This window comes from Notechis scutatus, chromosome 13, assembly GCF_049901735.1.
Source record: "Notechis scutatus isolate UNSWTSFEM ecotype Mainland chromosome 13, rNotScu1.2, whole genome shotgun sequence".
Lineage (NCBI taxonomy): Eukaryota > Metazoa > Chordata > Lepidosauria > Squamata > Elapidae > Notechis > Notechis scutatus.
In genome coordinates this window covers 747290-774826 of record NC_142021.1, presented here as the reverse complement: position 1 = coordinate 774826, position 27537 = coordinate 747290, and the positions used below count along the sequence as shown (strand labels likewise).

The 27537-nt window shown below is 56.4% G+C and overlaps 1 protein-coding gene across 3 annotated transcripts; it reads right to left on the bottom strand.

Annotated features, from left to right (window-relative positions):
* Window positions 1-817: 817 nt before the first annotated feature.
* Window positions 818-25477, bottom strand: CORO1C (coronin 1C). 3 transcript variants are annotated; one of them, XM_087942521.1, is made up of 12 exons: window positions 25145-25291; window positions 24662-25040; window positions 11447-11646; window positions 6978-7100; window positions 5339-5468; window positions 5016-5197; window positions 4701-4820; window positions 4262-4366; window positions 2870-3015; window positions 2439-2496; window positions 2089-2334; window positions 818-1875 (listed from the first exon to the last, which is right to left on the bottom strand). In XM_087942521.1, exons 2-12 carry the CDS (start codon window positions 24876-24878, stop codon window positions 1756-1758), a joined length of 1647 nt encoding a protein of 548 aa, XP_087798647.1. In that variant the 5' UTR covers window positions 24879-25040; window positions 25145-25291; the 3' UTR covers window positions 818-1755. The 3 variants fall into 3 exon arrangements, with proteins under 3 accessions (XP_087798647.1, XP_087798646.1, XP_087798648.1); XM_087942520.1 differs by having other exon boundaries at window positions 24662-25477; XM_087942522.1 differs by lacking the exons at window positions 24662-25040; window positions 25145-25291 and adding an exon at window positions 22909-23059.
* Window positions 25478-27537: the final 2060 nt, after the last annotated feature.

Genomic DNA, 27537 nt, shown 5'->3' with positions numbered 1-27537 from the left:
CCCATGAGGGTGGCTCCTGAAGGGACTTCTGACAGCATCACCTTCCCAGAATCCCTCTGGCATTTTGCCTCTGGGGTCCATCCTCTGGCACCCCCCAAGGCTGCCATCTTTTGCCTTCCCAGCAACCTGTACACAGCCCTGTGGCATTTGGCTCCCACCTGGTGGGAAGAGCTGAGGGTCGCTTCCGAGCAAGGCCAGGAGCTTCACGAAGGCAGGTCTCTGGGTGGGTGGGTGGGTGGAAGGAAGGAAGGAAGGAAAGAAAGACTTCCCCCTTCTATTCAGAGGTCTGCTTTCGCATTCGGAAGAAGCCAGCAGTGGGGAACTCTTCTGCCTGATGGAAAGGCCACCCTCAGTTGCAGCCACCACCTCTGTAAACATCCTGGGGCCTCCCAGATTCCATCCTGGGGCCTAGTGAAGCCCGGATCCCCCTTTGAGGAAACAGGAAAAATCCCCCAGCACTTCCAGAAGGCCTGGGAAGGCTGGGGTGTGCCGGACAAGATCCCCGAGACCCCCAGAAGGAATCTGTAAGCGCCACTGGACCCCTCCCCTGTCAACCCTCACTTAAGCTGGGAAGCCCCTTGGCGGGGGGGGGGACTGTCCGGGCTCCTATGCCTACGGCTGCCCATGGAGCTGCTGCGGAGGACGGACGGCCAAGCTGGACGCCTCAGTTGCCCCAAAGCCCTGGATGTCTCTCGCAGCTGAAGGGCCTTGTGCGACCAGGAGGGGGGACGCTGAGGGTTTGGGGATCAGCCCGAGCTTGGAGCAGAGCGAGGGAGGGAGGGAGGGGGGGCATGTAAATAACTTCGGAGACCTTCCCAACAGCTTGCAAAATTTAGTGCATTTGTCCTTAATGTCCCAAATTCATCACGGGTTTTTTTTTTTATAACCTTGTAACACCTGGATGATAAATAGAACAAACATCTGCAGGAAACATGGAGGCAGAAATCCGCAATCACAGCATGCCAACGTTTGACACAATGATTAAGATTAAACGAAAGCTCAACCCATGTTGGCATAAAGGCTCCCCAGCTTTTGAGAGAAGACGCTCCGGGGGAAGTGGGGGGGTGGGGTTCAGTCCCTTGGAACGGCAGCGGGTGGGAAAGCAAGGCCGCCTCCCCGCCCTCAAATCCACGCAAATTTCAGGGGAGCCAGAAATCGGGAGGGCAGGAACATTAAAATTAGTCTTTCGGAACCGGCAGTGATGTGGCTGCACCGGGTGCTCGAAAGTAAACAGTCATACACAACTTATTTGTTGCTGAGATGGCACAAATACGCAACAACCTTTTACAAAATACTGTAAAAATGCTAGAAAGGAAAAAAAAAATTAAAACAATAAAAAGTTTTGGATTTTGGCAACTCGAAAGTAAAAGGGAAAAAAACGTGTGTGTGTGTGTGTGTGTTTTTGAAACCAAGAAATTTTGGTCCTCGATTCTAGGAAGTCCGGCAGGGATTCCAGCTGGCGTCTTGCGGGTCCCGTGGAATGGCTGACCCTCCGGCTGATGGACAGGCGTGAGGAAGGAGGCGGCAGTGTCTGCTCTGGCCACGAAGATGTCAGGACACACGGAGGGGCTGCTTGCTAGCAAGGGCTTGGCTGCCCTGCCAGGCGCTTCCGCTGACCAGCCGCGACGGGGCTGGGCTGGGCCGGCTGGCTGGGCCCCTCCCTCTCCATAGCCCTGCAGGTGGCTCACAGTCCGAACTGCTTCCTCCTCCCCCTGCCGCAGAAGCCCCCTCTCCGCCCCCCACCCCAGCTGGCTCTCAGACGGCCATCTTCGCCACCTGCTGTTCTAGTTTGGAAATGCGCTCGTCCTGGTGCGCGATTGTGTCTTTGAGCGACCGGAGCTCTTTCAAGATTTCTTCCAATTTGGCTTCGTTTTGCTGCGACAAGGAGAAAGAGGCAAAAGGGTCGGTCCTGAAGTGGGGGCGGGAAGAGCCCAGAATGGGGAGGGGGAGGGATGAGGGAAGCCCCAACCCAGCTCGGCTAAGTGCGGCCGAGGCTGACAGAAAAGGATGGATTTGGACCACAGGTGATGAAGCAGAACAATAATTCCGTCCGGTGCAGAAGGATGGGTTTTTGTTTTTAATACTCACGGGGTTTGAGGTGTCCGGCACATTCTTTGGGGTGCTGATGAGATCGCTCTTCTTGTTGGCAGCCGGCTTGTTGTCCAGGATGTTCTTCCTGACCACCTTGAGGTCCCGGTTTTTCCCTGGGATGTAGCCGTGTTTCAGGGAGATGAGGAGCGGGTCAGCGTTCTTCCCCTCGAACCACTCCTCGGCTTCCAGGGCGGCTTCGGGCCCAGCTGTGTCCGGGTAGAGGTCATCTTGGAAGAGGTCGGACTGGGAAAGGAGGAGGAGGAGGAGGAGGAGGAGGGAAAGAAACAGGCGTCAACCCGGTCAGTTGCCCTGCTGAATCTCCCGGACCCAGAAGAACCGGGGCTCACCTTCCTGGGGACGGTCATGATAATCGGTTCGCACTTCCGCTCGTGAAGCTTGAAGAACCTGGGAGAGGAGTCGAGAGGACGAGCCGCCATGTCAGCGACGTCTGCAGAGGGAGGGGCATATCCTCTTCCCTCCCGGCCTGCCTGGGGACCAGAAACTTGGCCAGGAATCCAAAGCCAAGAGACGGAGGGGGTCTAATGCAGAGGTTTCCCCTCCAGAGCTCCCTGCGTAGCACAGGGGTGTCCAACCTTGGCAACTTTAAGACTTGTGGACTTCAACTCCCAGAATTCCTCAGCCAGCAAAGCTGGCTGAGGAATTCTGGGAGTTGAAGTCCACAAGTCTTAAAGTTGTCAAGGTTGGACACCCTGGCGTAGCATTTTACCCGGCAGGGTCCCTTCCAGAAGGCCAAGAAGAGCGTCCAGCCCCTCCTCACCTGGCGATCTCACACTTGTTGACGTCCAAGCCCCTCTTGGGCATGAAGCCCATCCGCCGCTGGGGCTCTTTGCTGCTGAAGGTGTTGAGGTAATGGACGTAGGGAGGCTCCTCCGTGACCTCGAAGTAGCGGATGCTGCTGTCGCCCTGCGGGAGGGTAAGAGACGGGGGGTGAAAGGGGGGATCTATAGACTGGCAGCCCTCGAGCTACGAGCACAATCGAGCCCAAAACCTTCGTTAAGGGAGCTTTTGCCCCGTTTGGCGAACTTTCTGGCCGCTGTTGTTAAGTGAAGCCCCGCAGGGGTTGATGGTTGTAAAGTGAATCCGACTCCCCCCCACTGACTTTGCTTGCCAGGAGGTCGCCCAAGGGGATCACATGACCCCCGGGACGCGGCGACCGTCGTAGTCAGTGACCAAAGCGCCTGGATTCGGACAAGGGGGATGCTACAACGGTCGTAAGGGTGAAAAATCTTTTTTTTTCCTGTGCCTTGTAACCAGTGACTAAACAGAGTGTTGTAAGTCGAGGACTGCCTGCCTTGTCTTATTATGAAGCATGACATCGGCTCCTCGACCCCCAACCCTTCCAGGCGGCTGGCATTGAACAAGAGTGACAGCAGAAGCCTTTACAGCAGGGGTCCCCAACCGCCGGTCCGCGGACCGATACCGGTCTGCGGAACAACTCTTACGGGCCGCTGGTTGCTGGGCGCTGCCATCTTTTTGGTAAAAGTGCTTCCGTGAGCTTTTCCAGGTAGAAAGCTCACCGGAAGCACTTTTCATCAAAAAGATGGCGGCGCCCAGCTGATATCGGGCACCGGCGTCAAAAGGTTGGGGATCCCTGCTTTACAGGACAAGGAAGAGGCTTCGGCCTCTGGAGCGGTTCTAAAGAATAGGGGAACTGGGGGGGGGGCACCCAGATCTTTGGGGGAGGGGCCCTTGCTGCCAAGAACCTTCTCCAGTTTTCCTTCCTGCTTTCTGCTTTTAGGAGAGGACCTTTCCAAAGAAACGGGGTGGATTCCTCGGGGGCTATTCCTGCACGCTGGGAACCCCAAAACAAACCCCAGAGACGAAAACCCAGCTCCAGGGCCACCTAGAAATCATTTTTTCCCTTCAATTAAAGAAATTATTTGATGGTGATCCTGTCAGGGTGGATCCTGTCAGCACCAACTGTTTTTACGTGCTTGCCTAGGTCTTTAGGCACAGCACCCAGTATGCCCAGTACCAGTGGAACCACCTGCACTGGTTGATGCCAGAGTCTCGGCAGTTCGATTCTCAAGTCCTGATATCTGGTGGGTTTTCCCAAGTTGCTTTCTCCTCGATTCTGCTGTCCCCAGGTATGGCAATGTTGACGATCCACATTATTATTATTATTGTTATTGTTATTATTTTGGCTCACCTTCCCGCATAAGTAAAGGATGTTGGTGTCCGGGTCGTAAAAGGGCAGCAGGACGCCGTTGCTGGTGTCCATTTCATGGAGGGCAACGGGCTCGCCCATGTTCTTCTGCAAGACAAGAGGCCCTTTTAGCCGAAGGAGAGGCGTCCAGAGAAGCCGGAAGGGGAGCGGCTTCCAGATCGACGCCCCTAAACCAAAGGTTTCTCCAAAGGTCCTCTCCATGTTTAAGCTGCCAGAAACGTGGCTGGCTGGGGAACTCTGGGAGTTGAAGTCCACCCGCCTTAAAGTGGCCAAGGTGGAGAGACATTGGTCTAGGGCAGGGCCCGCCCACCTTGGCCGCTTTTAGGCGGGTGGACTTCAACTCCCAGAGTTCCTCATCCAGCAGTCTTAAAGTGGCCACGGTGGGAGGGCCCTGCCCGAGGGGCTCCCCAGGGACACTCACCGGGTTCCAGAGGGCCAGCTGCCTTTCGCTCATGCGGCTGAACCCCGTGGTGAAAACGCTGCCGTCGGAGAGGAAGATGGCTCGCATCGGCCGGGCGCCTTCGTGCGCCTTCTCTTTCTCCTGCAGGAGGAGGAGGAGGGGGAGAGTCACATTCCCGACAGCACGAAACGGCCACAGCTTTCAACTTCGCTCCCGGGCAGGGCGAGGACAAGGATGATGGGCCTTGGAACTCTGTACTCTGTTGCAAGGGCAGCAGGCGGCCAGAAACTCTCCCCGCCCAGCCTAACCCCCCAGGGAGCCCCCCGGGAGACCCACCGCCATAATCTCCTGCTTCCGGGGGTCGATCACACGGACTTTCTTGTCCTTGGAGGCCGTGCAGATGAGGCTGCCGTTGCGGTTCCAGCTGACGTTGTAGATCATGTCTTGGTGCATGTCGTCCAGGTTGATGAGGGGCTCCCCAGTGCCCACGTTCCAGATGAGGATGGCGTTGTCACAGCCTGGGGGTGGGGGAGGAGGAGGAGGAAGAGGAGGAGGAAGAGGCTGAGGCAGCAGCACCAGTTAACTGCCTGCTGAGGTCAGATCCAGCAATCCCCTTGAAGGCCCAAGCCTGGCCCATCGCACCCTGTTCCTCGGCCTACCTGCGCTGAGCAGCACGTTGCGGGCGGTGGGGTGCCAGGCCACGATGCCCACTCGCTTGGAGTGGCCCTCCAGGATGACCACAGGCTCCGTCAGGGACAGCGTGAGGCCGTTTTCTGGGATCTGCCAGACCTGCCGAGAGAAGGAAGGAGGCCAAGGGGGCGAGTGGGCCTCCGGAAGGCGGCTGAGGAGGAAGGGGGGGGTGTTGCCAGGCCAATCACAGTTTGTCCAGAAGGAGCTTTTTTAGGCTGGGCTTTCTTCCCCTTCCTGGGCTGCTGCCTCTGACGGCTCTCTTCCCTCTCCTACGTTGGCTTCTTAGCGGTCTTGGTTCAGCCGGGTGGGGGCAGCTCTCCTCCAGCCCAGCCCCAGCTGCCACTGGGGCATCTCTCCTCCCTCAAACAGGGCCTGGAAGGGCCTTGGAAGCCCTACCCCCAGGCCTTGAATCTGCTGCTGCCAGAGGCCAGGCTCTTCGGGCGGCCTGGAAGGGTCCCTGGCCTCTGAGGGCTCCTTCCCTGCTAAGAAAGGAGGCCAGTTCAGGAGCGGGTCAGGCCAAAGGCCCCCCTGGCTGTCAGCCCCTGGAGCGAAAGCAGAGCCCTGGGGGGCTCTCGTGGCCTTGCAAAGCGTCCAGGGGAACCTTCAGCATCGAGGCCGGATGGGCCTCCTGTACCAACCCTCAAGGCATCTAGGAGGGACCTTCTGGCCCTTTTCCCTCTTCCCACCAGAACGGGGGAGGGTCAGAGTTCACCTCGAGGATGACAAGGCCCGGGTGACTCGGGGGCCCATCGATGGCCATTCAGCCCAGGACTGGGCTCAGGGTCCTGCTGGGGCCAGCCTGACTCTGCCGGGTGAATCATCCTTGGCAGCCAGTTTTCTTGGCAATCCACCCTAGGTGACCTTCGGCCGAGACAGGTTGCCTAACTCCCTGGATGGGTGTCTAAGGGCCTGGGAGAAGCCAACACACCTCCCTTTCCTTGGCTCTTCCTTGCTTCCCAGCACATTTGCTTGTACAGCCTGTGCTAAACACCCTTCCGAGTTTCCCACGTCCTGCCTTCCTCTGGTGGGAGGGGGCTTCCGTTTTCCGTTCCACGCACTGCTTAGCCCCCATTCACACACCAACCGTGAGCCAGGGAGGATTTATTCACCTTTCTGGCACCCTGTTTCTCCCTGCATGCTCAGCAGCCAATGACCAACAGCCTCAATGACACATTTGGACATTAAACCCCGCCCCCCCCTTTTTTTTAAAGTACTCATCGCTGTCTGGGGGATGCTGGGAGTTGAAGTCCCTGCGCCTTAAAAGTTGCCAAGATTGGAGAGTCCCGGGTTAAGCTCCGGCCAAACACCGGGAGGCAGTGATGAGCTGCCCATCATGCTTGCTTCCCCCGGGAGGAGCGGAGGCTCCGTTGAGCGTGACGCGAGGATCTCTGTCACCAGGCACTGAGCACGGTTTCTGCCGGCGTCCCCCCCAGACAGCCCAGATTAGGAGCAGCTGCCCCCCTCCCGCTCTGAGGCTCGACTCCGGCCACGTCCAGGCGGCCCTGAATGAACCACCTGCTGAGTGGGGCCAGGCAATTGCCCGGGAAGCGCCACCCGAGTGAGCAAGGCGCAGCCGCAGAGACCCAAAGGCGAGGCCCCCACACTCACCATCACCGTGCAGTCCTCCGAGCCGCTGGCGATCACCTGGTCGTTGTGAGGACACCAGTCAATGTCCAGCACTGGCCCGGTGTGGCCACAGACGGTGGGGTAGGACTTGTCGATCCTGCCGGTCTGGAGAGGGGGAGGAAAGGAGGCCGTCAGCCAGAGGCCGAGTCGCAGGCGTGCCAAGGGGGGTAGCAAAAACGGCTCCTTGGCAGCTCCCTCCTTGATCTGCGGCATTGGGGACCCCGAGAGCTCAATCGGGGGATTCTGGCAAGGGAAGGGTGGGCTCCATCATGAAACCAGGGTCTCCCTGCAAAAGTTCCCACCACCACCACCACCCCTGTCCGAACGCATCAGCTCTCTGGAAAAGCATCGCGAGCTTCATTTCACAACGCTTGTTTGCGAGGAGCTCAGGCGGCTGCATCCCGTCCACAGAAGGACCGGCACACCCTTCGGGCTCATGTTTACGGCTGGGTTTCCCAAGAAAAGTTCTCCCTGCTCCCTGTGCGGAATGACCCTTGGAAGGCGGCCTGGGCGACTGCGCAGCCAACGCTGGGAAGGTTAGCCTTGGAAACCCCAAGTTCACCGTACAAAAGGCTTTGGAGGCCGTGCTAAAACCGTGTCTGGCTGGCCCTGGCCCTGCTGGTCAAAATCGGAAGCCAGGCAGCTGCCCAGCTGGGGGGGGTGGAGGGGTGGGAGAACCAGAAGCCCCTCCTGCACTCAGGAGCCCCCACTGCTTTCCTCCTGATTAGGGCAGGGCGAGGGGGGGGGGATGCGTGGCCGGGAAGGGGGCACAGCTGCAAGGCAGCACTCAAGGGCCCTGGTGGGGCAGCCCTTCGCCCACAGAGGGACAACAGCAGAAGCGCAAGAGGCTGTGGGCGGGTGGATGGATGCAGGGTCAGCGAGCTGCAAAGGAGGAAGGCGGCTGACTCCTTCTATCCGGGGCTTCCCATCTGCCCCCAAAGCAGCTCAACCGAGGCCTGCAGAGTGGCTCCCAAGGCCTGTCCGGGGAAATCTGTCCTGAGTCCATTTCTGGATCCAGGTTCAGAGAAAGGGAAGCAGAAGCTCCGAGAAGGTATAATGGCGGCTCACATATCCCACCTTGTGTGTTTTATTTTACAAGACGGAGCGGAGGATGCCGGACCCCAGAGGAATGGCCTTGAAAGGCAAAGTGGGACCTCTCCCTGGTGTCTCTTCTTCGGAGGCCGCCCACCCCCTGCCCCCAAGGCCAGAGACTCCAGCTGGCCACTTATCTTCTAGCAAGCCTGGCCCCCCGCCCACCCCCGTCTACCAAGAGGGCCCAGATGGTTCCTGCCCAGGCACCAGGCTTCAATGGAGAGGCCCTGCCGCCAATTCAGCCCATGACAAATGGCCATTAATCATCCCGGAGACGGGATCGCCATGACTAAGCCAGCCCCCCCCCCCTTTGAGATAAGGAGGAGCTGCCATTGCACAATGGGGGAGGGGGGCTTAAGCCTTGTGAGGGGAGAGGATTCCAGCTACTGCGGAGACCCTGAACAGGCCTTATCGCTCCCTCCCTCCCTCTCTCCCCCTCTGGAGAAGCCTTGGAGATGGGGGGGCCAACCGAGGAGGGTCCGGGCTCTCTTGGGCCCAGGGGGAGCACGCCAGATCAGAGAGGAGGGAGGGAGGGAGGCACACCTAGTTTGGCACACCCAGTTTGAAAGATAAGAGAGGGAGGGAGGCGACCCAGGGAAGCCAGACTAAGGAGCAAGGTTCCTCAACCGGGGCAGCTTCAAGAGAGGCGGACCAACTCCCAGAATCCCCTGGCCTTTCTTCACGGGGAGGGGGGGGGGCAAAAGCAGAAGCGGGAGGGACAGCTGAGCAATTCCCAGCACCACCAAACGGTCCCCACCCTCCGCAAGGCAGGCCACAACTTGCACACACTTCCTGTGGAAACTGCCAGCTGGATCTTTTGGAAGCCACAATGGGGAGAGAAACGAAACTTCACGCACGCAGGGCCAAAAGTCGCTTTTGTCTAAGGCTACAAACGGCGCAGCCCACATCCTCATGGTGAGACACACACACGTGGCCTTACCAACAACACCAACTCTTCGGTGTATTTGTGCATCGACTTGTTCATTGATTTAAGGGAAATGGTTTGGGAGAGGAAGAGTAAGGATGGAGCCAGACTCTTGGCCTTCGGCCCCTCGCAAGGTGCAGGTTTTTCCAGAACAGGCCAGTTCTTGGCTTGGGGACAAAAGGGAGACCCTACCCTGGACTGGCAGAGTAACGCTGAAGGCAAACCGTGAACTCCTGGCCGAGGCTCCCCGACCGAGGAAAGGGAAACGGGAAGAAAAATCCGAGCTTAAGAGGAACTCCACCCAAAAGGCAAAGTCCTGGCTTGGAAAGGAAAACCTTTCTGGGGCTTTCCAACCGTTTTATTATTTCCATGGACTCAAGGGCTCTTCGTTGGTAGCTGGAGCCTTAAAGCAACCAGGGCTGAGAAACACGGCGCTAAGCCACCAATTAGGGTTTGGGCTGCCTTGTGCGAGGTGAGGATTCTCGTTTAACCTGGCCGCGCCCAACCAGGCGAGCCCCCTTGAATCCCCAGGGGCTTCCGTATTGCAGAGGGGATTCTGGGAGCTGAAGTCCTCCCAGCCTGGGACTCTGGTGGGGAAGGGGAGCTGGGCTACCGACGCGCCTTCGGGTCTGCTGGGCGTTCGTTTCCCTTCCATTTCCCTGTCCAAGGTTCCTTTGTCTTATTGAGACAAAGACCTCTGCCAAGAAGAAGGAGCGCCTGGGTTTAGCAGGCCGGTGCCCACGTGCTGCCATTCCAGCCTCCTTCCTGGAACAGGGAGGCTGGTGGGGGGAGGACACACGGGGGCCTTCCCCACCTGCCTTGCCATTCTAGGCAGAGCCCATGTGCCCCGCCTGGGCTGCCCTCCCCAGGCTGCGCCCAGCTGGTGCCCAGAGGGGGCAGGGTGGGGAACGGTGGAAAGAGCCAGGGAGAGAGAGAGAGAGCTAAACCCCCCCCCATCTCCTCCTCCTCCTCCTCTTCCTCCCCGACTCAAAGAGGCTGCAGCCGCCGCAGCAGCAGCTCCGAGCCAACCCTCCCTTCCATCCTCTGGGCTCCGAGTGGCCAATCAAAGCGGAGGGTGGATATTATTCAGGACGGCTGCAGCCGAAAGAGCTCTGATGGCCATATATGGTAAAAACCACTGCCAGGGCCTGACAACTGATAGACGGATTCTTCCTCTTCTCCTCCTCCTCCTCCTCCTCCTCCTCCTCCTCCTCCTCCGTGGAAATGCTGCAGGCCCCATGGAGGCGAGGCTCCACTGAACGGAGGAGCCCAGAGAGAAAGGAGGCTGCCAGAAAGCCTGGGGGCCAGGCCCAAGGAGCAGAGCCCACTCCCCGTGGTGAGACAGGCGGAGCCTCCCTCCTTTGGCTGGGGAGGGGAGGAGGAGGGGGGAGAGGGCTCATCAGGCAGGCTGGGCACGGCCAAGACTGCAGCTGGCTGGGGAGGCTTGGCCTGAACTGAGCCTCTTCCCCTCTGTGGGGCAAAAGGCCCCGGAGAAAAGGGCCCTGCACCCACCGCTCTCCCCAGAGTCCCCCAAGGGCATCCACCCAAAGCTACAGCTTCGCCAGAGGGGGGCTGTGATTTCCCAGAGCCCAGCAGGAGGCAGCGAGCCTTGCGCCCTCTTCACCCACCCACCAGCCAGAGAAATAATGTGCGGAGGTCCAGGGCTGCAGGTGAGGAGGGGCCGCCCTCTCTCCCACCGTCTGGAGACCCGGGAGGCGTTTCGGAGCCTGACCGAGTTCTTGGCTCAGCCTTGGGAGCAAACAAGGAACCTTCCCCCTCCCCGGGCTGGAGATCAGCGAGGAAGGTGGGGGAGGCCGGCTGAGCTCCGTGACTCACGGCAAAGGGATGTGGGTTGCTGAGAATCAGATCCCTGCTGGCCTCCTTCGCCCAGGGAAGGAAGAGCCAACCCCCCACCTCGATCACCCACCCACCCGTCTCCGAGAGGGGCAGGGACTGTTTCAACCTGCAGGATTTGGGGGAGGGTGTGATTCTGCCCCAACCTTGGGCGATATATATATATGCCCTTTGGGTAGGAAAAGGGCCCACTGCCCTATGCACGACCTAAAATGACAGAGTCGGAAGGGACCCTGGAGGTCATCTAGTCCAACCCCCCCCCCAGGCCATTTCAGGCAGCCAGTGGCTGCCCAGCCTCTTCCGGAAAGCCTCCAGGGTGGTTGGGAGCACCCACAGCTTCAGAAACTGCGCTGGGGAGGAACGTCAGGCAACGGACCGAGGGGCCAGGGTTGGTAGTTGGGTCGCTATGACACACCAACCTTCCCTCTGCGGTTCCGTCCCTCGTGCGAGTTGCACGCTCAGCGGGCCGAGGGCCCGAGAGGGAATCCGGGCGTCTTGCAACGAGGAGGCACATTAAAGCCACGGGGTCGACGTTCAACAGGACAGCAACCGGGGGAATGGGAATAGCCCCCTCACTCACCTTGTACAAAGGCAGAACCAGGAAGGCCCCACCCCCGCTGGCTTCAATGATGATGGCCACGAATTTGGGGTTGACCGCGCAGAAGGAACTGTCCCACGTGACTCGGGACACCCGGATGTCGTCATAGCACTGGTCATTTTTCACCGCCTGGCCGAAGACGTGCCGGAACTTGCTCTGCCGTACCACTCGCCTCATCGTTTCTGCGGGGGGGGTAAAAAACATCCGTCCTTGACCGGGGTCCAGCTTCCTCCTAGGGGAAACGGCCCAACTGCCCAGCGGGAGGCCCCGGCCTGCCATTCAGCTCCCCACCCCCCGGACAGGAAGCCCCCCTGGCATTTGGGAGGCCAACTTCCTAATTCTGGGCAGCCTCCCCAACCCCTTGCAGCTGGTCCTCAACTTACGACCACAGTTGAGCCTGGAATTTAGGTCGTTAAGTGAGAAAGGTATTGGTTTCGCCCCACTTTACAGCTTTTCTTGCCCCATTTGTTAAGCGGATCCCTGCGGTTCTTAAGTTAGCGACACGGTCGTTAAGCGAATCTGGCTTCCCCCTTGATGGTCGGAAAATCGCAAAAGGGAATCATGTGGACCCTGGGATACCCCGACCGTCATAAATGTGAGTCAGGGTCAAGCGTCCGAATGTAAACCACGTGACCACAGGGGGAACGCTGCAACGGTCGTTAAGTGCGAAAAACTGATCATGAGTCACTTTTTTCAATGCCGTTGTAACGTCGAGCGTTCACTAAGTGAACCGTCGTTAGTCGAGGACTAGCTGCACCGCTCCCTGGGGATCCCAACTGGCCAGAATACAGGCTCCCTGGCGGGGGGGGGGGGTGCCTTCTGGCCTGAGATGCTGGCTTTCCAAATCTGTCCGATTATTATTCAAATTTCAAACCCAACAATATTTGCATGGCTGCCCTCGAAATAAGAAGGCAGATCGTAGCAGATATTTTTGTTTAATCTATGTTAATTGTTTTCAATGGAAGAAATGTCAACAGTCTTGCAATAATAGTCAAACAAAAACACCTCGAAAACCGCAAACAGCATTAACTCAGAATTGTTACCGGGGACATAAACGGGGCCGCTGACTCATTCAAAAGCAAGCACCCAAATCGCCAGCTGTTGGAATATAAAATAAATATTGTGGAATAACCGTCCAATATTTGCAACATATTTTTTTCCCCCCATTTTAAGCGGTGCAGGAAAGATTGCAATTCGCCAGTTTGAGATCGGCTGTAACCGTTAAGGACGGACGAGTTAACTGGCTGCAAAACAAGGCAGGGCTTATTTCGGTCTCGCTTCTCAGTCCACGTTTAGCCGAGATCTGCACAATGCATCTCTCTTCCTTCGGCCTCCTTTAAGACAAAGGGGATATAAATTGACACAGAGGAACAGCAGGTTCTGCTCAGGAGGGTTATCTGGGCCACGTTGCCTCCCATCACGGCTCCGTGGAGTTTTTGGCAAAGGCCGAGATCCTTCTGAGGAAGAGCTGGAATTTCGGTCTTTGGAATTCCCCGGTTGGGGGTGGGATTCTGGGCCTGGCGGGGACCCCCTTTGCATCCCGTGTCTCAGGCAAACGAGGGGGAGGGAGGGGGGCGAAGGCACACTGCAATCAGACCTAAAGAAAGACGACAACTTCTCTTGCCAGAGAATGACCAGGTGACCATTGGCAGCAGAGGATTGAAGGGGGGGAGAAGGCAGATGTCAGAAACGCTGGACCGCAAAACATCCTGGTCCCTAAATTTGGTGCGCACACAGGAGGTGGGGGAGAAAACCCCTCTCCGGCGTTCTCGTAGCATAAGTGCCCCACAAGGCTGACACCCCAAAGGACACCCGCCCCCGACTCCTGTCATGCCCCCACGTGACAATCCCCCTTCTCGTCTGCAGCACACCCGCCTCCTTCTATTTGTGGGGTGAATCCCTGCTGTGCTTGTTTAGCCAAAGAGGCAAGGCAGAGGCTGCACATGGCTTCCAAACAGAGCAAGGCCTCGGCTGGCGACCCTCCTAGGCGCTTTGCTGAACCCTCCCTGGGGTCTCACCACCATCAGGGCTAAAGTTCCCCCTGAATGCAGGGCCACAAGGACAGAGAGAGAAGAACCATGCTAATTCAGCTGCCAAGGAACGAGAGAATTAGGATGTTTTCATATATATATATATATGCATTTTTTAGGTGTGGCTGAAATGCTACACGCATGAAGTCACACCGATAGAATTTAATATTTTAGAAGTGCCCTTTTTGCAAGGAGCCTGTAAATTAAGGAGCATTAAGTGTGAGAAAGCCGAGCGCATTTCTAAAAATGGGCATGAGGTTTAGAGCTGATGTGCCACAGTCCCACTGATATATATATATTTTTTTGCATCTATTCTGTCTCTCCGCCCACCCAGAGGTTCCCACCTTGCCTGCCATCTCTGCACTTCTCAGCAGGAATCATGCAGGGAAGCACAGAAGCAACGGATGGGAAGCCACCAAGGACAGAAGCAACCTGGCTAGAACTAGGGAGAAATTTCTGGACAGTGAGTTGCTTCGGAGGTTGTGAATGCTCCAACACTGGCGGTGAAGAGATTAGACGACTGCCTGAAGGGTGTGGGGTTTCCTGCCCAAGCAGGGGGTTGGACTAGAGGACCTCCAAGGCCCCTTCCAACTCTGTTGTTCTGCTAGACATGCACTCTTTTCCCCAAGCGGCCCTTGGCTCTGGAGGGCAGCTTTTTGATCAGGCTCCTTTGCATAACAAAAATATATATAATAAAGAAGGGCGGGGCTTGTAGGAAAGGGTCTCATGACTACCACGAAGGCTCTCGGCCAAGACTGGTGGACTTCAACTCCCAGAATTCCTCAGCCAGCTTTGCTTTGGGGTTGAAGTCCACCAGTCTTGAAGTGGCCACGGTTGGAGGGCCCTGACCCGGGTTTCCAAGGAAGAATTCACGTGAGAAACGGAACCAGGTTTGCCTCCTGCCTGAGAGCCAAAGAGGGCCGCTCCAACCCCATTCCAAGCTCTGAAGCCGGTGCTTTTACCTAATTAGGTTTTGCAAGATGCAAAAGCTGCTCCTTCTCCTTATGATAAAACTGGAGGGGGGAAGGGGGGAAGTGTGTGAGAGAGAGAGAGAGAGAAAAAAAAGCAGCTGATTATTATATGCCGTAAATGTTCGCTCACTTTTTAGCACAGTGGCTGGAAGGAAAAAGGAACCTGAAGTGATTCTTGGGGAGGGGAGGGTTTTTGTTTTTTTTTTTAATGAGAGAGGAAGGGAGGAAGTCGAGGGGGGGGCACATATGTGGAGGCACTTCCTAGTTTTAATGAGCTCATTAATTCAGAGGCTTCCTAATGTTTCCTCAACCCCGTTTGGGGAGAAGAAGATCAAAGGAAACCCAGAGGCCTCCTTCTTCATCCCGTATTGCAGCTCACTGACTTTATTAATTGCTGGTGTTAATTGCTTTCGAAAGCCACACCTTCCTTCCCCTGCCATAGGGAGGAGACCCCTTCAAGCACTCCCACCTGAAGGGGGTGGGGGGAGGGTATTGCTGATATCTAACATTGCCAAAATTAGGAGCTTGTGCAGTCGAAGGTCAAGGTCTGACCTGGCCAGGTGTTTGTCAACCTTGACAACTTGGGAGGTGTGTGGGCTTCACCCCCCCAGAATTCCCCCAGCCAGGAGCATCCACCCAGATCCAACTGGACGTTGAAGGAGGACAGGGCTTCTCTGGGGAAGAGGCCAGGAGAGATCTGAGACGAGACAATTACAATTCGGACCAGGGTGAATGTGATGTCCACACTTGAAAAAGGAATCCAATGATTGTCCTGCTTCAAAATTCAGGTAACCGTTCACAGTGGGTTCCGTCTCTCCTGTTGGTAAGAAGCTCTAAAGAGGCGAGTGAACGAAACCCCCTTGCTTGATGCATGAGGAAGTACATCCTGCTATAGAAGCGACCGGAAAAGACACCACAGAAGCAAAAAACCCAGCTTAGGCTACACAGGGCAGATTCTTCAGAGGAGGCCAGAGAAAACAAACAGAGCGCTCAATGTCTCCGTTTCAACAACCATCCTAAAAGTTCCAAAGTACAAACAGGGCGAGCGGCCTCCCCCTCCTGCCCACTCTGTTCACCTCCATCTATCAGGGGGCTTAAAGCTCTCACTCCGTTCCCTTACAGTGCAGCGACAAGCAAGGAAGTCCACACCCCATCGTGGGAACCCAGGTCTGCTTTGGTCAGCCTGAAACCAACCAGCGAAAAAGGAAACCTAAAATTCAGCTCTTGAAAACAGACAAGAAGATCCTGTTGATTTCCCACAGCAAGTCAGACCACAGGCATGAAAGCCAACAGCTCGGGAAAAAGTACAAGGAAGTCTATTTCGCAATTCTTCGGCGAAAAAAGCAGAGCAACGCACCGTGGCTTTCAGCCTGTCTGGGTTTAAATTGGCCCGTGAGCACCCAAACACAAGATGAGCACCCACAAGGAAGGCTTTCTGAAGGACATGCGCCTGTGACGCAGGCTGCCGAAGGCGTCCATGCCCTGAACGGCGTGTGCCACGAAGCACCCACCACGCCTCCGGCAACAGCCAGCAAAGGGGTTCGGAGCAAAGAAGCAGCGCCTGGGAAAATCGCTCCAGGCCGAATGCAAAGACCGCACTCAGAATATCAACTGAAGTCAAAGAGTAGAGAACCAAAACTCCTGGCCGAAGGGAGGGGAGGGTGGGAGCTGCCCTTCAGGAGGGCTACCTGGAGACCCCCCCAGGTCTAGCCGATTCCTGGTCTAAACAATGATTTAATCACCAGGAAATAACACTGGTTTAAGTCAAGTTCCCTGCCGATATTGGCATTTTTTTGTACGCATCCCATTTTAATTTACAACCACATCAAACACCGCTGGCATTGTGGCCTCTTTCACACCACCAGGCCTTCCTGCGACAGAATTGTCCATGCTTTCCCCCATTTTTGCCTGGGGAGAATATTCTCACTCAGCGCCAAATTTACCGAGTCCCTCCCCTTCTCTTGGGTGTAGCTCTAAGTCACATGCTTTTCCTTCTTGTTTATTTTTCCTTCCCCTCTTTCTCTCTCTCTCTCTCTTTTGGGCACTTTCTTCCCCTTGGCGACCTAGTTTCCTTATCAGAGCAACAGGGTTAATCACTGTGCGCAGGCTTCCCTCCACAATGATGGCTAACGGTCGTGCCTCAGCAGGCAACCTTCGTGACGAGAAGGCAGCATCCCCGTTTCCAAATGGACCTTTTGGGGAAAGGTTTCTGGAGCCTTTGCCCATCGCAAGGCAGCTGTGAGCAAATGAAGGCCCCTCGATCCTCAGGGGCTGCTCCCCCCAGCAGCTTCCACGGCCGCTGAATGGTGACCAGCTAAGGCCAGAGGAAAGGCATCCTCCCACGTGCTGGACTACAGCTCCCAGAATCCCTTGGATCCAGCACAGCCGTGCTAGCTGATGCTTCAGGAGAGCACATCTGGTTGGCAAAAGGGCCAATTGATGCTGCTGGAGCCAAGAAAGGAGTGAGGTTGCATCTCCGGTGCTGGCACTGAGAATGGAAAAGCTGGCATCTCTTCATACAAGGAAGCTTTCCAACGTGAGGGCAGCGTCTTCCTTGAAGGAAGCCTGGGTTTTTCTGGATTTCTCTGGGCCACAGTCGCATAGAGAGCCAGGGTTCAAGCAACAGAGCCATTGCCCACCTCTGGAGGAAGACCAGGCCATGCGCTGATGATGATGTTGCCTAGCATGGGTCATGAAAGGCCTGCAAGGAATCAACCAAGCTGAGAGAGCACCCAGGGCCCCTCATGTCAACCCCAAGCTACACATGTTCTCTTCGTGGAAGGCCCCGTCTCGGAGCACCACTAGAAGAGCACCAGGTCCGGCTTCCAGCCTGCCAACTGTCCCGGTCTCAGGTGTCCCCTCAGCGTTTCCCTCCCCAACCGTTCCTCACGGCCTCTCCCACACCTGCTTTGACAAACCCTTCCAAGACCAGCCAGGCCTCCTCATCTTTTCTCTCTCTCTTCTCAGCTCCTGTTCTTCTGGCAACTGCCTACCTCATTCTCACCCAGCTTCTCCTCCTCGCCACATGAGGAGCAGACGAGCCCACTGGCTGGGAACTCTGGAAATTGTGGTTTAATGCAGGTCTGGAGGGCACCGAAACGGGGCCGTGAAGCTAAGGGGAAAACCCCACCTTGAAGTCATCGGCTTTAATTACAAAAACTGCTCTATGCAGCCCTTGAGATGGAAGAAGTCCAAGAAGGTATAAAAGGATGCACTCCAAGCGGCATAGGGGAGAAGTTGGAAAGGCAGCATTTAATTCTGGGCCTCTCGGAAAAATGGACATCTACTGGGTTTGGGGAAGTTCAAACCACTGGGTGCTTCCCGCACTCACTTGGTACAAATCCCACGCTTAGGGTACGGGGTGGGTGGTCTTCGGCCTCCATTTTATAACTTGGCAGCCATTTCCGACCTCTGCTCGTTCAGCCCACCCTGTGGACAATGAAGACCAAAGCCCCTAGAAAGGCAAGCTTGGAAAAGTGGCCAGGAAGGGGTCTTCCTGCTTTGGGAAAACCAGCTCCTTGAACCCCAAGCCGAAGCCCAGCCTGGCTACGTTTTGCTCCACTACCAGGAGCGACATCTGAATGGTGCGAAGTTTCTAGAAGGATAACGATTCCTAACCTGTGAGGTCTTCTGAATGCCAACAGGTTTGATCTGGCGGCTCATTGAGTCTTTCCCTCGGACCCCAATTCCTCCGTTCTAATTGGTTTAGACCAGGGGTGTCCAACCTTGGCAACTTTAAGACTTGTGGACTTCAACTCCCAGAGTTCCTCAGCTTTGCTGGCTGAGGAACTCTGGGAGTTGAAGTCCACAAGTCTTAAAGTTGCCAAGGTTGGACACCCCTGGTTTAGACTCTGCTAGCATCACTTGAACTTCACTGCCTTTGAAACTACATCATGGCAGCTTAAAGCCAGGGAAGAAAGGGGAAAACTAATTGCAGCATTACGACAGATAAGGGCTATCTGCCCCTTTCTGGCCAAGGGCCGCCCTGAGCAGGTGTTTCTTCTCCCCACCCACCCACCCCACAACAGCCCCTTAAGATCCGGTGCGCTGAAATGCTCGTTTGCCCTCACTGGTGACACCCCAACTTATTAAAGCAAGGCTTTGGATGAATTTCAGCCGAGTTTTGTTTATGAGTGGAGTTTTTAAAAAGTGCCCTTGAATTTTTCTATTAGTTTTATTGTTTGACCAGTCATTAGAGCGGCTCTGAGTTACCTGCAGCGACTTACTAGGTAGAAGCAACCAGGCTAACCCTGTCACCCAAATGGGGACACCGCAGGTCCCCATGCTGCTTAAGTCAAGTCAGAGGTGGCCCCGATCCTGGAGATGGCTTCATTTCAAAAGCTGCTAGGATGGCGCTCCTTCACGGAGTCTCTGAAAGTGGAGACGCATCCTGGGTGGGTTGCCATCGTCTCATGGTGGAGCTGACGGCCATCGCTGGCTTGATCCTTTACGGCCTCCTTATTTGCACACCTGTTTTAAGTTTTCATCAACCGCCAGGAGCCTCTGGATTCTGGTGGCCTTTGAGTGAGAGAAACAAATGCGTCCGTCCAGGAGGGTTTCACGAATCAGATGTCCTGGCCTGTCCATTGTCCTGAAGGGACTCGCAGGGCTCTGGCTCCCTAAGCAGAGGAAACCCCCACCCCACCCCGGATCATCCTTGAGCCTTTGGAGAAACTACACTTCCCAGGAGAATGAGGTGCAGAAGGCGTGACATGCAATCCGGCTTCCCACTGGTCACAGAGGGGAAATGCCTCAAAGGGAACGAGCTGGCCGTGCTTATTCTCAGCGAGGCAATCCAAATTTTAAAACAAGGGTGTACAGTCGGCCTTTCCAAGCAAATCAAAAGTCAACGGGGGTGTAAGACAACTCAAAACGTATTAAAAACAAAAGCCCCAAACCAGCTTAAGAGGGCCCAACGGACAGGCCTTGCTCAAATGAGCCATTTAATGGAATTTACTATGAATATGTTCAATTTTAGCACGCCTGCAATAAATTTGGAATTATTAAAGCCTCATTGGACATTCTTTCCCTTCCCGCCTGCTTCATGATGATACCACATTAGCTTTGCCGGCCAGGCCTCTCGGCGCAGCCACCGCTGCCCTCTGCTTTGCACGCTTGGAGCCTTTCCCAGATTTAACAGATGCCAGAAGTAGGAAGGTCGCCCTGGAGCAGCCCCAGGATCTCCGAAAAGGCTCTCGGTCACACGGCAGAACCGGCCCAAGGCAGAAGGGCCCCCCCCCCATGAATCATGACCTCCGAGAACTGTCTGTGGCCGACCTGATCTGGCAGGCCGGCAGCAGGGAGGGAAAAACACGCCACTCCTGGGTTGTCTGTGTGTGTGTGTGTGTGTGTGTGTGTGTGTGTAGGCTGTTTCCGCCTTGATCTTTTATCTCTGTAAATACAACCTTTAGCAAGCAGGGCCCTGGCCGGTAGCACCACCATGTCAGCAAGTTGCAGCAACCTCTGTTTTCCTGAACAAATAAAAAAGAAAAAGGAACCACTTTTCTGTCAAGCAAGCTCCTTTGTCGCTCTTTCCTCAGCTGATGCAGATTCCGCACTGTTGACACCAGATCCCTTCCTGCCAGATCCTTTCCTGGCCACTTTCCAAGGGCCTTGGACTGATCTCAAGTTGCTTCGGCCCAGAAGATCGACTGGGATCCACTGGCTGGGATTCTCAGCAGCAGAGATAGATTTCTTGGTGGATTCATTCAATTTACACGCAGGCTTTCGACAGAAACCAGCACTCAAGCATTCAAGTTGGAGACAGCAGCAAATAAAAGACACACAGTGGAGGCACATACCAATCCCAAATTACACAGCCGAAATAAAGAAAACGTGGCACCAGCAGCAGCCACGCAGCTCTGCAGGCGAGGAGGGAAGCCTTTCCTCCTGTTCTGGGAGCCGTAATTAATTCCTGTGCTCAACATTCTTTGACTTTTGCACAAAGTGCTCCACGGTGGATCTTGGAATTCAGTCGAAAAATAGGTCAAAACTCGACCTCCAGATCTTAACGGTCGACAAGGGTGCAAACTGGGAGCTCCGGTATAGTTCTGGACAGTAGCAAAACATTGGGGTTCATAGTCAACCTAGTTTTGCATTCCATGCGTTGTGCAGAGCCAGCATCTTCTTAGCTCATGCTGCCTTTGTGCTCCGCCCATGAAGTGTCACCCGGGGTGAGAAGAGCCGGCGAAACAGGCAACCAAGAGCAGGTAAACCATCCGAAGGAACGTCAGAAGGTTCTGCAAGCCATCCTGACATCATATGGCACGGACAGGGCTGTATCCCATAGTCTGGGCCATTGGTGTCGGCCCCACAGCCAGTTGCCAAGGGAATTCTTCCCCAAGAAAATATTTTGTGCAGGAGCCAAAAACAACCGTTCATGGGCTCAGGGCAGCGAGAGGAACATCATTCGCCCCAAACACACAAGCAGGCAAACCCTTTTCTGCAGCTCCGGTTTATAAACAGCTAATTACGACAACAACCGACTGAACTAACCACCCTCTAATCAGCTTGCAAATCGTTTACTGTTTTCTGAAGCGATGCCACAATGTTGTGCAGCACTGTTCCCTTCCACAAGGGAATGTCCAATTGTTTCAAAATACTTTCAGGAATCCGCCTATTGATTTGCTATATTGGGAAACAGTCGTAGAGGCCCTGCGCCCAGAACCGTATAAATGAAATGTTTGTACCAGAAAGAGAACAGCCTGTGAGATGGGAAGCGGAAGGGAATAAAATGCACATGTCTGTTGCCTCACAAGCATGACTGCAGGTGTTTCCTCTGAAGTAAACCTCAGAGTAGCCCAGAGTGGGAGGTGAATAACTACGAGAAGAGCCTTACTCACCATCCCTTCCCCCCCTCCGATGAGAAGGAAGGAGCCCTCTTGGGAGAGAGCCAGTGACACAGCCTCACAGAGGGCTCTAATGCCTCCCCTCTCGGACTGAGGCAGCCGGCCTTGGAAGAACAAAAGACTCCCACGGCATCCCACACCACGGAAGCAGCAGCGAAGGGCTGCAAGGCTGAAGGCCTGGGGTACCAACTGTTACACGCACAGGGCGAAGGAGAAGCCAGGAGAGGCGGGCAGGCGAGGGGTTTGCATCCCACACAGCTTCCCGTAGGGAAAGAGGACCTCCTTCCTTCCCCTGTACAAAGCGAAGGCGCCTCTTATTGCCAGGTTCTTTCCACCCACCCCGTGGGAAAAGGGATCGGCTGCATTCAAACCGCCCCCCCACCAGCCCCCAAATGCACAAGCGTTTGCAAAAGGCTGGCAGCAACCGTGCAGCTTCAGGCCCCCTGGAGCTCCATGCGCCAGCTTCAAGCGGGCTCCGACATGGAGGAAAGCAGCAGCCGCACGTTGCCTCGCCAGCAATGATGCCATCTCTGCTGTGGCTTCCTGCAGTCGGGGCCTTTGCCCGCTGGCCATGAAAGCCCCCTCCACCCAGGAGCCCTCTTGCCCCTTGAGTGCAGCCTGGCACTGACCAGGAGCGCCCATCGCCCCCACGCAGGGCCCTCCTCCTCCTCCTCCTCTCCAATCTGCACCCAACACCTGCACGCCGCCTGCCGCCGTTAACCTGGCTCTGGCTCCCGCCTTGGCACAGCCGCACCCTGCCTTCTTCCCCGGAGCTGCACCCAGAGGGCCGCGCCAAGTTCCTCCCGGGGCCCTTTTGCAGGCCCGCCGGCGCCCCTTCCCCTTCCACCTGCCCGGCCTGGGTGGGCACCGCTCCGTGCTCCCCCTCCCCACCCTCTGCACGCGTGCCACCCTCATCCTCCGCCGCGGCTGCTTCCATTGGCACAGGGGCATCGACTCCTTGCAAACGCCGCCCGCCGCCCGCAATGGTTCCCGGCGGGGTCCCCTTCTCTGCCCTCCCGGCTGCCCCCCGCCCAGCCGGACGCCACGGCTCCCCGAGGAAAGGCCGCTGCGCTGCCCCTTTGCGGAGGCGGCCAGATCCGCTTCCTCGGCCGGAGCTTCTGCCCGCCAGACGGAGCCTCCTTCCGCCCCCGCCCGGGCTCTGCCAGCGACCCCTGCCCGGCAGCCCCTGGCGCGTGGGGGAGAGCCGGCTCCCGGGGGCAACGCGGGCACCGGAGCGGATGGACTACAGCACCCATCGGCCTGGGCCTGGGGGCGGCGATGACGCCCTCGGGGACCCCCACGGGGCAGCCCGCGCCAGGCGGACTCCTGGGCCGGGCAGGGGAGGCTGCGGAGGGAGGGCTTGGGCCAGGTGGGTCGGGGAGGCGGATGGGATTTGTAGTCCAGAGCCCAGTTGCGGGCCGGGACGACCCCTCCCCGCAGGGGATCCCCGCGAGGCCCTCGGGGCAGGTGAACGCAGGCCGGCGAGGGACCCCGCGGGAGCCCCAGTCTCGCCCGTTCCAAGAGCCCCAGGCCGGCTGCGCACTATGGGAGTTGTAGCGCGGGCGTGCCAAGAGCCGCCCCCGGCGCCCCCTCACCTGGCCCTCCGCTGCCGCCCAGCAGCCGCCGCCGCCGCCGCCTCCGCCTCCTCCTCGCGCGCAGAGCCCGCAGAGCCGCCGCCGCCGCCGCCGCCGCCTCGCACGGACTGGCCGGCACGCGCGAGGACCGGCCGCCAGGGGGCCGGGGGTGGGGCCGGCAGGCGAAAGCCCCGCCCACGCCCCGCCTTCCTCCGACCGCGCCCGCGGGGCGGCAGGCTAGGAAGGCCAATCGGCGCCCGGCGCGCCTCTCCGGGCGCCCAATCCCGATTGCGAAAGGGGTGGGGTCCGACCAATCGAGCTGGCCGATTGGCTGCCGCGCGGGCGATGGTTTCTCTCACGGGCCTTTTCCTCTGTCGCGCAGGCGCAGCGACGCTCCTCGGCCGGCGAGGCACCTGCTGTTTGTAGACAACCCGCGCTGGCGGTTCTCAAGTGCAGTTGGGCACCGGACCTGGGTTGGAGCTCTGCGGGATTCTCCAGCCGCCGTAAAAGTGGCCCAGGTTCGAAATCACTGCCCTGGAGGGACCGCCCAACCTTCCTACTGCAGCCCCCCATCATCCCCAGCCCTGGGCTGCTCTGGCAGGGGATGATGGGCTTTGCATCCCTGCAAATCTGGACGAGAGCCGGTCCAGAAGAAAGATTGAATCAAGAAACCCTGTCCATTGCGTAATCCACAAACGCACCGTATTTATTCAAAGAACCCAGGTTGCCTGCCATTTGTGAACACACAAACACGCCCCCAAAAAACAAAATGTTGGCCTGGAAAGTCCAGCTGGACAAAGAGCCCAAAACTCCCCAAGCAAATGACTTCCAAGACGTCCCTCCCAAGATTTCTTTTTGATTCAGAGTCTTAAAAGACCGAGAATCATCTGGGTTCATTTTCAGGGAAAGCGTGATCAAACATAAAAGCGAGCTTGATTACCTATTCATCTGCCAGAAACCTGCAAAATAGCATCTTCTTTATCCAAAGAAAATGGATGAGGAAGCACAGGTGTGTGTTTTCCTCACGGCATTTGCTTTTTGACCAGAAAGGGGTGCTGCAGAATTGGAGGAAGAAGAAACTATCTGCAGGAGCATCTGGGAAACATTTTTCCAGCGGAAAAGAGAGTTCCAGAAAAATCACTTCTGAATAATAGGACTACAAGTATGTGCCAAGCAAAGGTGACCAGAGAAAGCCGTCACACCCCCATGAGAGTCCCTTCAGCTACCCATGGAAAGGCCTCGTTGCTACCAAGGGATGAAGCCTGGATTTTCTGAGGGTGCCTACGGAAGCCGTGCATTTTCACTTATTTTTGCACGACACGAGGAGAGGAAACCTGGCCATTCGCAACCTCTGTTGCTCTCCAGACCATTTGGACTTCAGATCCACTTTCTCTTGAGAGCAGGCAACAGAATTTCGTTTTTAATGTGGGCCAGTGTGCTCGCAGTAAAAAAAATGGCAAGAATGTTTATCTATCTTATCCTGACTCTGAGCCCAGCAAACATGATTGACTAGGCTAAAATCATGATTCTTTGAACTGCGACAAGTTCAGAAGACTGTTGACCAAAGCATAATTATTTATTCTCTGCACACCAAAGGTGTAACTCCTCAGATACAAGGCAGCCTGAAGAAGCACTCGGTGAAAATCCAAACCACTTTTATTTGGTATTGGAGGATCTAACATAACACACAATCTTACCTGGTTAGCATCCTCCTGGGCAGCCAACAAAGGCTCCACATTTAAAAAACCACCTGTATTTTAGGCTCCCATCTCACCTTTCCTAGCAGGTGACGCCGCCTTCTCGGCTGCCGGCTTCTGCTTTTCAAAGGTCTTCTTCACGTCGGCGACTTTCAGGGGCTTTTCCTCCTCTTGTTGCATCGTTCTCTTTCTTTGCTGCGGTGGCAAAACAGGCTTGTCTCCCCGGGCTGTTTCTCCAGAAGCTTGGCAGCCTTCGCTGGAAGCGCGAGAAGGACACCGCAGCATCACAACCATGCTTGGAGAAGACTTGGAGATTCCCAGAGGTCGGGCTTCAGTTTCAGGGCTCTGCAAACTCTCCACCGGACTGCAGAGATCAAATCCCAGTTGGCCGCAGAGCCCCTCATCTTCCTCGCTCTCAAGGGAGGGGCTGGAGGTCCACTTGGAGGGTTTCCTAGTCTGGGGAGAAACCAAATCGAGGCTGAGAACGGTGGACCTCCTGATCTCCAGGCCCTTTTTGTCCACCTTGACGCTCTCGGGCTCCTCCAGCTTCCGTTCTTCACCTAGGTGACAGCCATTGGGGGCTCTTGCAGGCCAAGGAAGACCATCCCCCCTTCCCTCAATGACCATTGCTGGGTCGCCGGAGGTTTGTTCTTCCGCCTCTTGGCTCCTTCGCCCCGGGGAAATCTCCGTCTCTCCAGTCTCCTCCCCTGCAGAAAAATCCAGCCAGTTCAGGATCCCGGCCTTGCTTTCCTCTGCAGGGGAATTCAGCACGAGCCTGTTGACGTGCCTGCTTTCCGCACAGCCGCTGCTCTCTGAATCTGACCGGGATATCTGCCTCCTCAGGGGTCCCCGGGGAGCATCGATCGTCTCTCTGCTCCCATCTGCAGCTTCTCTCTCCCAGCTTTGCTGGCAGCCAAAGTTATATATTTGAGCCCAAGGCCAAGTGCGGTCCGTCATTTCCCTTTTCCTTTCAGAGGCCACCGGAGAGTCAGAGGGGTGGGACTCTCCCTGGCTGGTGACGATGCTAAGTTTGGCTTCTTCCAGCCTGTACAAAAGAGCATTCACCTTCCTGCCTTCTTCCGAGCATTGCTTTGGGAACACCTGCATCGCGCCCGGCTCCTCTGGGCCCTTTCCGCACACCTGCGCACCTGTTCCGCTCTCCTCCAGGCTTCGGTTCAATTGCATTTCTCTCGTGGACACCTGAAAGCGGTCCGTTGTGCCCCTTGCCCAGGGGATCTCACCAGCCTCCTGCTCCGCCATCGGAGCCCAAGCGTCACGGGACATCTTAGAGGTCTTTCGGAGGTGCGGGGGCTGCTGGCTTTGAGTCCCACTGCTGCCCTCCGGCAAGTGGGGCCGTTCTGCAGCTTCCATGCTCGGCAGGGGCTGGAACCCCCAGGCCAAGTTCCTGTGCAGAGGAAACCCGAGCAAGATCTGTTACCCGTTGCCGGTCCGTCAACTTTGCATTTTATAAGAAGCCTGAGGGGAAGGCATGCAGGTTTTTAAAAGCCTGCTATGGCTAAAGAAGAAGGATTAGCCTGACCAAAACCATTGCACCCAACAGCGGGACAAGAAGCAAGTGCTTTAAAAGGAAAAGTATGAGAGATTTTCCCCACCTGAGCAAGCAGAAGCAGCCACCTCCAACGTCTCGGCTGCCGAGCGTCCGTGCTGCAGATTCAAAAGCTCTCTGCCGTTTTCTCTTTTGGAAGAAAAAGGGTGGAAGCAGCTTTCCCTGGTGACTCCCAGCAACCTGCCTTTTTGGGCCCCAACAGTGACGCTTCACGTTCTTCCTTTGCATTCATTTATGGTCAAGAGGCTCTGCTCACCCCCTTCTTCAGGAGCAGAGATCAAAAGCAGACGGGCAACACCTTCGCCGGGAAGGCCTCTCTGCCCTGTCCTGCTCCGTCTCCTCCGGGATGCTCGGTCTGGCTCCCAACTGGCTCGAGGGAAAACTAGAAGAGGTTTTGGCCAGCAAGCGGAGGGAATGCCGATTCTGTCTGCAGTGCTGGGATATGTAATTGTGGGAAGGATGGCTGTGACATGCCAGGAAGTAAACAGAGCCGCCTTGTGAATCTCCATCCATCTCTCTCGGGCGCTCGGCTCCTCTCGGGGCTGGGCAGTCTCTGCTAATAATAAACAAACTCCTGCAAATCTCCCTCGCCTGAAGAGGGTTTCGAGTAAGGATCTAGGTTTATATGCAGCCAGAGGTTTGGAGGAGGACTGGACCATTTCAGTTAAACAGAGAGAGCAACCATCCCTGTCCGGCTCCCATCTCACAGCAGGCTAGCCAGACGGGGACGGCCGTCATCGCTCTTTGCCTTTTATGGCTTGCTAGGGGTGTGAGGCTCTTGACACCCTTCAGAGGCTGCGCTTGGCCTCCCAGCCCGCTGTGCCAAGGTCTCACACCAGCCTCTGGTGAGGAGAGGGGACGTGTGTGTGTGTGGAGAAGGTCCACCTTCTGCCTTGGCCGTCCCCATCTGGGCCAGCTCCCCTGTTCTGCTTTTATGGTAACAAGCAGGACTGGCCAGTAAAGGTGGAAGAGCTGCCCTGGGGTCTGATCCAGCATCCCAGCAATCCCCCCCTTCTCCCCAGGAGAAAAGGGCAGCGTTTAGACCTTGCCAAAGGATGGAGGAGAGATTTTAGGAAGAAAAAAAGGAAGAAAAATCCAGCTGTTTCTCTCTCCCTCCCCCTCCAAAAAATCTCCTTCTGCTGTGCTGCTTAGCCTGCATCCTTCTCCTGAAACCTTCCTCAAGAGCAGAGAGGTTGCCCAACGTTGGTCTGGTGGGTGGAGAACCTCTCAGTCCATCTCTGGAGGCTAAATCCCATCCCACAGACGCCAAATACAGTTCGCAGAAAAGGCTGTGGGATATCCTTAGCAGGACTTGTGTGCTTTTTCTGGAGCTACAAGACTTGGGGGGGGGGGCTGGGGGGGTGCCTCCAGATGAATTCCCCACCC